The sequence below is a fragment of the Tetrao urogallus genome, assembly GCF_951394365.1.
Source record: "Tetrao urogallus genome assembly, chromosome: 5".
NCBI classification, from domain to species: domain Eukaryota; kingdom Metazoa; phylum Chordata; class Aves; order Galliformes; family Phasianidae; genus Tetrao; species Tetrao urogallus.
Genome location: NC_136818.1, coordinates 50,535,808 through 50,546,965, shown reverse-complemented (window position 1 = coordinate 50,546,965; position 11,158 = coordinate 50,535,808). Strand labels below are relative to the sequence as shown.

Sequence of the window (11,158 nt, the reverse complement as noted above, 5' to 3'; positions counted from 1 at the left end):
TAATCATTCATATCCTCTGTTTTTTTCTAAGAACTTGCTAAGTTTGTTCTGCTTCTGTCCTGGCTTACATATAGGAGGACTAAGCAGGAATACTTAGAGCAATGAACACCAAAAGCAGATAAAATAAGCACCAGTTAAACTTTTAGCACCTGTCCACTTTTAGGACAGGTCATAAGACATGCAAAGAAGCTGCAGTAACCTATCCACATTTCATTACCACTATTTCCATTTCAACTCTCTAAACCTTGACAGCTCTGGACTCTGAAAGCAATCAGCAAATTCGCTTACCTCATAAAATTTGGAAGACTCTCAGTTCTTCCAGTCAAAAGTTAAGGTGCAGAGATGTGTAGGTCCTGCAGATAACAATGTAGCTGTACAGAAGTACTCTGGCTTTCTCAATGGGATGATTTTCTGGGAAAAGAACAGAGGCCACCTCAGAAGAGAAACACCTTTGAGCTAACTACACGGCATTTCAGCTTAGGTCGTGCACTTACGAAGGACATGAACAAACAAGATGTGCCCAGAGAAGAATAACAATTGGAGGTTTAGAAATTATGACCTGTAAGGAAAGATAAAATGATCAGTGATTACTGCAGCTAAAGAAACAATGGAAGAGAGGCATGACAATACAGTCTTCAATTATCAGTTCTCAGTGTCTGTGGTTTATAGGCAGTAAAAAGCTTGACCCATGCACCAAACATTAATAAACTATCCAACATAAGGACAATGAAGCACTGTCATGCACTCTTCATAGAGATTGTGATCTCACCTTACTGCTGTCTGGGAGATCAGAAAAATGCATGACCAGAGCAATTCTGGCCTCAGGCAAGACTGTGAGGCTCTTTCCAAACCTATTTTCTGACTGCATGAAAAGGAAACACACATGAAACTGTTTGCAAGATCAATAATTTAATTGAAATACATTGTATGTTGTGCCTAGCAAAATTTGAAATAACGAAGCATTACAGGGATCTGAAATGCATAGCTCCACAGCTCAGCTCTGTAGCACAGCAAGTAACCACAAGTGAGCGTTTTTCCTATTAAGACATAAATAAAATAGCCCATAGCTTTATCACAATAGTTCCTACACAGGTCAGACAACTGAGAAAGAAGCCAGCATGCATCTGTCCTTTTTTCCACCTAATACTTCAGGAACAGACTAATCCACACAGTCTTTAGGAAGCTCTAAGGAAAGCAGCAATGCTAATAACAGCAATTTCTCCCAAGACATAAGAGTGAAAACGTCCCTATTTGGGCCCATTGCAGCAGGTTTCAGCACATCAGAATTTATTAGTTTCCTCTTTCTCAAGCAGACAACACATTTTCAAAGATTAAAGATACTGTTAATGACCACAAGCCCATTAGCAACCTGTGGCTGAGTTGGAACACAAATTTTATATTACCTTTCTTCAGGAATCAATAATTCCTGAAAAAAAACCTGCGTACTTGCTCTGCAAATATTACAATCTGCTCGAGCATGCACTTGCATTTCAAACAATTGAGTTTTCCTCTCAAACTTCTTTTTCTTCAGGAAGCTATGCTACACAACAGAACAAGATATACCAAAATGTGCCTTAAAAACAAAGATTTCCAAATACCAGCACCATTCCCCAGAAGAAAAAGGGAATTTTACTGAAATCCATGTGATTATCCACCAAAGTCAGAAATACATGTGTGTAGGAACAGGCTACTTCAGTCTTGGTTACAGAGTCATTAAACTGGTTCTGTCAAACAGCTGGTTTCTATTTTCTTAATTAAGGAAAAGAATCGTGTCTAAACACAGGCAGAAATATAAATTTAAATCTACCCCCTCAACATAAATTGCATCCAAAGCATTTATTCTCCATCACTTTGCATGACTTGTTGTACCAGGTTGAACACCCTCGTTAGGCGTCTGTTTGGATATTTGACAACAACTTTAAGACATAAACCACTATAAAGAAGCGAGTATTTTGGAAGACCTCTAGAGCAGGTTGCCAACCAGGGGAAACCAGGTGGAAAAAGCCCTTCTGGAGCAGGTGCAGGAGCTCGTTTGGGCAACAACTCCCAGCAGAGCAGAGGGCGGTTCTCTCAGGTGCAGGAGCACGAATTAAGTGAGGGCACACCTATCTGCAAACCTTCCTCCTCTATTTGGTCAGTCCCACACTTGAGGGTCACGGCTTTCTGCAGCCCAAAAGGTGCGTTTCCTTCACTAACAGCCTGAGGTGCAGCACTGACACGAGCAAAAAGGGGCAACGAAAAGCTCACAGCTGAGCCAGGGAAAACAAGAAAAAGTGGTAACAGGTGAAAGTTTGCTATCTGCACGTAAATATGAAGTTTTATAACTTTTATTAGTGGTATTTAACCCAGTGGGACATAACTTCGCGTACTTTTTGGCTCTCCCAAACACCTCACGCTCAAGGCTCAGGAGAGCCCCGCGCTGCCCCAAGCTCCTTCATACAGCCGTCCCAACGTCACAAGACGAAGAACCCCACAGCTGCGGAATCGAAACGCCCAACCGCCCTCCGAGCGTTCGCTCAGTGGGCAGGCCCGCAGGAAAGGCGCACACCGCCCACTTCAGCACCCGGATCGCCCCGCTGCCGGGACCCGTTCCCAGTGAGGCCGCCCCAAGGCGGGCCCACGTAACGGCTCCGCCCCTCCCCCGGCTCCTTACCAAGAGGTGGCTACGGCAGCTCCGCGGGCCCAAAGGCTTCCCGCGCGTGGCCGCGGACAGCGGGGCTCGCCGCGCCCCTATGAGCGCCGCGCTCCCATTGGCGGCCGGCGGGCGGGCCGCGCTGTAAGGCAGCTAGCGATTGGCGGCGGGGCGGCCGCTGCCCGGCTTTGTACACACGCCGCCCCGCTCGGCCCTTTAACAATGGGTGAGGCGGGCGGCGCCGCGTGATGGCAGGGGAGCCCTTGGCACACCGCGCCGCGCTCAGGTGCCCCGCGCCAGGCCCTGCTGCGGCCGCTGTGTAGGGTGAGTGGGGGAGGGGGGAGCGCCGCCGGCCCTTTGTTGGGGCGCGATCGGGCTCCTCGCCCGGCGGCGGGGCTTAACGAGCCTCAGTTGTGCCGCCGGCTCGCATGACGGCCAGCTGGGCCGGGGGGCCGCGGGGCCCCGCGGCGAGAGCGGCAGCTGATCGCGCTTAACTGTGGGCGAGCGGGGAAGGGGCGAGCGTGGCGCTGCCCGCCCCGTCCTGCCCGCCCGCGCTCAGCCGGCGCCGCTTCCTCCCCTCCGCCCAGGCCCCGGCCGCGCCGCGCCGCCCCCCATGGAGCTGGAGGCGCAGTGGTGGACCGGACAGCTGGCGGCGGACATCCACCAGGCGCTGCGCTACAAGGTGGGGCCGCCGGGGGGGGGCGGCGGGAGCGGGCAGCGCGGGGCCGGGGTGGAGCGGGGCGAGCGGCGTTGGTGCCGGCGTTGGCTGAGACCTTCGGGACGCGTCTCTAGAGCGGGACACACGGTGCTGTGTGCTCAGCCTGCCCTGGGTCCTGACAGCTGATCTGCCCCGCTGGGTTGTTCTCTGTTCGTCCGGTACAAAAGGAAAAGGACTTTGCTCAGATGTGCGAACGGCTCCGAGCTCAAAGTCAGGGAAGTGGTGATGCTATTGCACCGCCAGCACAGCATCGGGAGCATTTAAGGGCTGTTCAGAATTGCTCCAGCTCTAACTGGGAGTTGCTTGCTGGGGATGGTTTGGTGTGGTAAAGAGCATCTTGACTGGAAAACGAGTTGATAGTGACTGAGCCTATTTCTGCTGCCTTGTGGCATTTGCGGAGAGGATTATCGTTCTCAAAGGTGCGACTGCCAAAGTGACTTGTGGAGGGGGAGAAACACGAGAAAAACAGGATAACGTATGTGCTCTCAAGAGTTACAGTTACTACAGCTAAGTCAGATTGTGAAATTCCAAAGTTTGGTAGGTATGAATGGCTTTGGTCATGATGAATTTTTTTCCTGATTTTATAAAACACTGCGGAACTTTGAATTGATGCTAAAACTTGGAAAATTGGGGGTTACTCAGTTCTAACCTGATGTCATTGGATTGTTCTGCTGGAAATCTTCTTGTAGTCAAAATCCTACTTAGTCTGCAATGCACAATGTAACTCATAAAAGTATGCATGACAGCAGGCAATGGCTGAGCTGCTGTGCTGCACCAAGGGGATGTAGGCAGGAGCCCTCGGATTCTACTTCTGCCAGCCCAAACTTTGTATTTCAAACACAGTGCCAAAGGCTTTTCTTCTCTGTAGTGTTGGTAGGGCTTTGGTGTTGTCCCCCTCTCCAAATCTCAGGCTGTGTGAGGTTTATGTGCCTTTAACTCAGTGTCTGAGAGCGTGCTGTAATCAGTGTCAGGGCAACATCAGTGAGATCAGATTGTCAGGGTTGGAAGTGCATGCCGGAAGAGATAGTATCCCCCTGCTTCTTTCCCAGTTCCCAGCTTCAGATATAGCTGTCATTGCCCCCCTCACAAAGGCACCTGCAGGACAATCAGCTTTGGTACAAAGTCTGGTTGCTCAGATCAAACTGCAACAGGAGAGGGCTGAGTTAAGCTATTGGACTTCGTGTTGAAGCATCTGAGCAGTCCTTGCATATTGCTGGTGCTTCCCTGCTGGAGAAGCCTTTGCAGTAGAGAAGGTAAAATCAGCAGTCACTCTAGCTGATTGGTGAAAATATGTTAAGCCTTACACTGTTATACTAATGTTATGCAGAACCAAAATATTTAATTCTGTAATACCACAAATAATCTTTGCTCTGTGAAAAGAGATACTGAAGCTAGGGGAACAAAAAGAAGAGGAAAGAAATAGTTTGCAAGTTCCATAATAAATGTGAGAATACCAGCTATGTTGGTTTGATGCCAGTGTACACTAAATGGTGGTTTTAATAAAATTGCATGCTGCTGTCCATCTAGGAGCTGAAGCTGCCCTCCTACAAAGGCCAATCTCCCCAGTTACATCTGAGAAGATACTTTGCAGATCTGATTGCCATTGTGAGCAATCGGTTCAGACTCTGTCCTGCTGCACGACATCTAGCTGTGTATCTGCTGGACCTCTTTATGGATCGCTATGACATATCCATACAGCAGCTGCATGTGGTTGCTCTTTCCTGTTTACTTTTAGCAAGTAAGTATGTAGCACCATAGTTGAACGAGAGCAATACAGGTGGTTCTGCCAAGTGCAGGGAGTAACCTGGTGGGGATACAGGGGGCAGAGGAAACAAAGTGGTTATAAAAGACTGAGGGTTAGATTTGCGTACTTAAATTTGGCCCAGATGATACGCCTTTCTTTAGATTTCTGTTTGGACCTCTGTTGGCACCTGATAATACAAAGGGGAAAAAGTGAATTGCAATTAAAAACCAGTGTTTGTGTTTGGAAATGCGAATTATTCTAAGATGAATTTTTCAGAGGGAAGCTACAGGAATGGAAAGGCTGCCTTCTGAAGAATATGTCAAAATAGGTGGATCCAGTGCTGAAAACAATTAAGATACTTGTGATAAAGGAATAAATGAAATAAACCATATGTAGACTGTTTTGCAGCCTGTTGATGGTGCTGCATGTGTCTGGCATACTTCAGATTTTGTAAATTGTGCTGTTCTTTGTGCAAGCCTAGGCTAAAGTAAATCCTGTACTGTGTCACATAAAAAATGTAATGTAGGTGAATACACTGGCGATTACACAGTACTCTGAAGATAGAATTAATTACAAACATTCATTAATAACTGTGCTGCTGCTTATATAGCGCTCAGCTAGAATCCTGTGGTGTGTATCCATCTTTATGCACTTCTGGAGCCTTTTTACAAGTCCCCAATAATATATGAATGTAGTTTGCAGCATGCTTGCTGGCAATTGTTCTTAAACCAAGCACCCAAGCATTGTGCTGGTAGCAGAGCTGACTGCTGATTCAGTTTCTGCTAACCCATTTCTCTGAATCTATTTTCATTTTCTCAAACAAGATATGTCACATTGTAGGCCCTGTCCGCTAGTTAACACCTCTGTGCTCTGGTTTTCTGGTTTTGGTATACTGCTTCCTTTCAGTGCACTCTGTCTTCAGCAGTACAGCTATTCAGCAGAACAGTTGAAAGATAAAAGGAGTTGTTTTGGAATTCTTCTGGGGGTAAATTTTGACTGGATACCACCAGCCACTTTGGCAGAGGATGGGGCTCCGAGTATTAAAAACCTGGCCTCAGAAACCAGTATAATCCATTTAAGAAAGTGGATAGTCTTTGAACTATGCCAGATCTTCAAATTAAATTCATGTTCTGAAGAGGATTATTGTTTTTTTTTCTTAATCACTTTTACTATCCTTTGTAACAAACTGCAAATAGTGCTTATGAGAGCCTGAAGTACACATTCTTCTGAGAAGCACTGTGTGACTTAGTATGGAAAGCACAAACCAAAATGCTGCTTTGAACTTCTGTCCTGTGTGGCTCAAACAAGTTGTTCAAACAGTATGGTAAGCTAGACAAATCACACTGTGCCTGATAAAGTTGTAGAAGTAATAAGAGAAATGATTATGTGAGTCCTGAAAAGCTTCCATTTCTGTAATTAGTTAAGAGTGGAAAACAAAAACGAACAGGCTGGGGCTGGCATGGCCTTAACTCCTGTGTAAATACCTCTCACTGTTAGTGGGGTGAAAGCAAACGATTGGTATGTTCAGTCCTGCAAAAGTCTCTAAAAATGTGCTTTTACAACATATCTGTAGTACTGAATAGTGGGTGTAAGATGGAAAGAATTTGCAATGAAATTTAAATAGCACAACCATATGGCAAACTGTATGGAAATGTGACACTTGTTTCCCTTATTAATGGATTTTCTACATATACAATTCTGCTTCAGGCTAAAAGCATACAGGCCTGACAAGTTAAAGTCCAGGGAAGGTTGAAGCTACCAGCAGTGTTAAGTTTATATGGCAATGTGGTTTTTCAGATGTACATTGCTGGAATCCACTTCTTTGAAATACTGGAGCAGCATATCTGCTATCAAATCTAAAAATGCACCTAGCATAACAGGTAATAACAGAGCAGATAAATTGACTAGAGAGGTAGCTGTACTCTAATGATTTCTAAAACCAAACAGGGTTTGTGGGGAAGAGAGAGTGATTAGGTCCCATGGCAGTGGTATTTCACTATATCACTTCATAATACAGTAGTTTGGTGACAAAAACTTAATATAAGTAGTGCCACGGATGTCATAACATAGCTTACTTCTGCACTTGGCAAACAGTAACTGGTTCATGGGCAGATGGATCAACAGGAAATATGGCACTGTATGATATCCAGCATGATGACATTATCTGCTGAAATTCAGTCCTTTATAGTACATGCTACTTTATGTCTCCAAGTAAGTCTTCCATTTGAGCTTTGCATTTGTGGAAAAGTCTAAAGCTTATTTGATGTACTAGAATTGAAATATGACCAACAACAGTCAGTAGATGCAATGTGTTTTGTAGTTCACGCATGCTGAACCCTTTTTCCCCCTCTTTCTGTTCATCTGAAGGTAAATTTGAAGAAAAGGAAGACAGTGTTCCCAAACTTGAACAACTGAACAGCTTGGGATGTATGACTAATATGAATTTGGTACTAACAAAACAGAATTTGCTTCATATGGAGTTACTGTTGCTAGAAACATTTCAGTGGAATTTGTGCCTCCCAACTGCTGCTCATTTCATCGACTATTATCTTTCTATTGCTGTCCATGAAACTGATCTTCATGATGGCTGGCCAATGGTTTGCTTGGAGAAGACTAAGTTATATATGGCAAAATATGCTGATTACTTTCTTGAAGTATCGCTGCAAGGTGAGTTATGTATTTCAGGTAATTACTTCTTTGTTGTCTTGGCAGATTATGTCCAACTTAAATGAATCTTTTTTATGTTTTCTTCATTCTAGATCATGCATTCTTAAATTATGCCCCTTCTTTAGTTGCCACTGCATGTGTAGCTTCTTCAAGGATTATCTTACGCCTCTCACCAACATGGCCTACTCGACTGCATCATCTTACTGCATATTCCTGGGATTTTCTAGTGCCATGTATTGAACGCCTTTTAATGTAAGTTAATAGCTGCTTTTTTCTGGCCGGTGTACCAGACTGTTGGTATGCCTAATTGCTTCTAACATTGTGTTGATTTTTTTTTAAATATCTGTTTATACTTACATATACTTATGTATTAAGTCATATTTTTAGGTATAACATGCTCAGAGAATCTGTTAAATATCTTGTTCCCAATCTCTGTAGTCCATTAACAGGCAAAAAAGAGTATGGGAGGCTCAGGATCTCATTCTTGCTCTTAAGACTGTGCCTTGGAAGTTAAAAAGAGGCTCCAGGCAGATTTTGGATCAAACATGGAATTGTTTGAAAAGCCAACTTACTGAGAGAAAAATCAGCTGGGTGGTTGCATCTAGTTTTGTGTTACCATGTAGCAATGCAAATGACATCACACAAAACACCAGCAAATGCCAACTTGAACCTTGCTGGTAAGGGTACATTGATACCTTGGAAAGGGTATCAAATCAGTTCTTACATTCCAAAGCTCAAGATCTAAACCTATGCCCACAGTAATTGCTATCCTCCTATAGAGGTTTGCTCTTGCCCATATATAAGTACAATTATGCACTGCCAAAGTACAGAAAATTCTGAATCTGGAAGAATCAAAACTGTAAATAAGGTTGACATTATCACCTTTGACCTCTGTTTTCTTCAGCAACAAATGTAATGAAGTGAATGGTACCTAGAGCACGCAAATGTGTTGCATTTTCAGTATCACTCTGGAATGCTTTGATATGGGAGGACAGGGGAAGCTTACAGTCTTTTTTGTAGTGCACCATAAAAAGCTTGCAGTCTCTTAAATTAAGACTGTTGATGGGCTGAACCATACCAAGCTCAAGAGATCAGCCCTGTACATACAGAACCAAAACCTTATCTGACTTAAGGTCTGATAGAAGTGTGCAGCTGGCACCTGCTTGCTTCACCTCAGCATAAGAGCATGTGAAAGAATAAGTCTAAATACATTTAAGGAAGGTATAAATCAAAAGAAACTCAAGTGAACTAAACTGTTTAAGTACAGAGCAGGACAGAATATCATGTTTTTTAAAGAAAAACTTCTACTCTGTTACCAAATTTAAATGAGACAGAGACAACAAGTAAGTATACTTTCAATGATCTGGCACTCAACTGCAGTATACTAGCAGACTTTCTTGCACTGAGACTATTTTAGATACTGCTGTATTGCTTGTATTGCACTAAAATTTGGTTTAGAATTGCTAGGAAAATAAGTGAAATCCTGAAAAGAAACAAACTTTAAAGGGCAGACTAAAAAAAAAAAATTTTTTTTTCTTAAGCTTTGGATCCTTTCTGGTAACCACAGCATTTGTTACTGCTCTTCAGTTAATCCAAGAGTTCAAATGACTTTTATAGCTATTTTAATGTATTCTGTCTTCTCCATTTGTTTTAGTGCACATGATAATGATGTGAAGGAAGCAAATAAGCAAAAAGGACAACACTCTCAGTCTGCTCAACATACTGTATTTCAGACCCCAGGTCCAACTGCTCATCAGGCTAATGTTCAACCACACATACCACAGTATCTCCAAGCTCATCAGTCTTCATTACAGTATCATCATCAGACATCACAACAGCAAAACTGTCAACAGATAGTATCAGCTAATCACACAGCATCTTATCCACTTCAGACTTGCCCTGCTGCCTTACAGTCTAGTGTCCAGGCTCGATCCCATGTACAGACTGGTGCTGCCATGTCACTAGCTGTTCCTCTAGAAGTGAAGCCATGTATAAGTGTCTCCTACAATCGCAGTTACCAAGTGAATGGACGATATTCCTGTGTTACTCCCTGCTTTGAGAGGTGATAAATACAAAACTGATCTTGTACTTGTTTATGGGGGGCAGGAAGTTGCATTGAGGGGGAGTCATTTTGTTTTTGTTTAACCTCAAATATGTTTGAGGGCAGGAAGTTGTATTAAAAAAAAAAAAGTCTTTCCAGGAAAAAAAGGCAACTGGATTGACAATTAGTACTGGAGCTCAAATACAGACTGCTTAAACTAAGCACACAGAACATCTGAAAGAATGTGTATACCTGGGCATAGTGACTTCTTACTCAGGCACTCAGAATAGTCTGTGCTTCTAATGCACATACTTGAAATATTAGCCAAAAGAAAAATGGCTGTGGACTAACTACAGAATTACTGTTTAATGAAGGAGATACGCAGTATTATTTTTGAAGACATTTATGTAATACCACCATACAGTATTAACGTTTACTTTAAATTTACTGAAACTTAAGAATCCACTGAATGCCAGATTTTTCCAAATATGTAGGGACCAGAGGAAGAAACAAATTTCATTTTGATAACTTCACACTCTTGCTTTTGTGTTGGATATTTGCTTTAGATATTTGCATTTGAGTTAACTGGTATTGTGGCTAGTTTAAGTTTTGTACCCCACAGGATAGATGCTATGTTTTTCCTTCTTTTTTCTTTCCTTGTCCTTTTTGTTTAAAGTAACTCTTTCATACTAACTCAGGGAATTTTCTACTCATTACTTTGCGCTGCTGGTTTGTACGCTTAATTGGGTATAACCTGAGGGAGAAAGGGAAGAGATTATAGCAAATGGAGTGGCTTTTTTTCAGGGCATCTACACACCAAGTACCAAAGGGATGCATTAGTGTTCACAGAATGTAGATGTGAACTACTGTCCAGCAGTGAGGTATTAATGATTGAAGAAAAGAGAAAGTTTCATCCGAGCTAGTGCTGTGCCAGATTGTTACAGTGGCTGTGATTCCTCCATGTACATGCACACACAACAACCAAGCATCCTCCAATTGTACTGACAGTATCAATTCTACAAAAAACAAAACAAAAAAAAAAAAAAAACAAAAAAAAAAAACCAATCTGTGTCAGGCTTACAGTGGAGGGAAATTCTCAGGTAATAGTGGGGCAAATTTATATTCTGTTTGGGAATTCCAGAAGAAAATGCAGAGATCTACTCTTCTAAATGGGTGGGTCAAAATGTGTTGCAGAGTGAACTGCTTTATCGCAATTAAGATGTTAATCACATAACTTTATGAAATTACACTATCTCCTGTGGAGCAGGCTGTCTGAGAGTAGAAAGCTTCACTTGTCCAACTCTTGGATGAAAATGGTAATGAAGATAGTAGGGCAAAACTGCTTAAAAAATAAAA

The 11,158-nt window shown here is 43.0% G+C and overlaps 1 protein-coding gene across 2 annotated transcripts; it reads left to right on the top strand.

Annotated features, from left to right (window-relative positions):
* Positions 1-3,245: 3,245 nt before the first annotated feature.
* Positions 3,246-9,827, top strand: CCNJ (cyclin J; the record flags this gene model as incomplete). Of its 2 annotated transcripts, none has more annotated exons than XM_079536497.1 (5): positions 3,246-3,314; positions 4,878-5,088; positions 7,462-7,761; positions 7,887-8,013; positions 9,416-9,827. In XM_079536497.1, the coding sequence occupies 5 exons, from the start codon at positions 3,246-3,248 to the stop codon at positions 9,825-9,827; spliced, it is 1,119 nt and encodes a 372-aa protein (XP_079392623.1). The 2 variants fall into 2 exon arrangements, with proteins under 2 accessions (XP_079392623.1, XP_079392622.1); XM_079536496.1 differs by having other exon boundaries at positions 7,854-8,013.
* Positions 9,828-11,158: the final 1,331 nt, after the last annotated feature.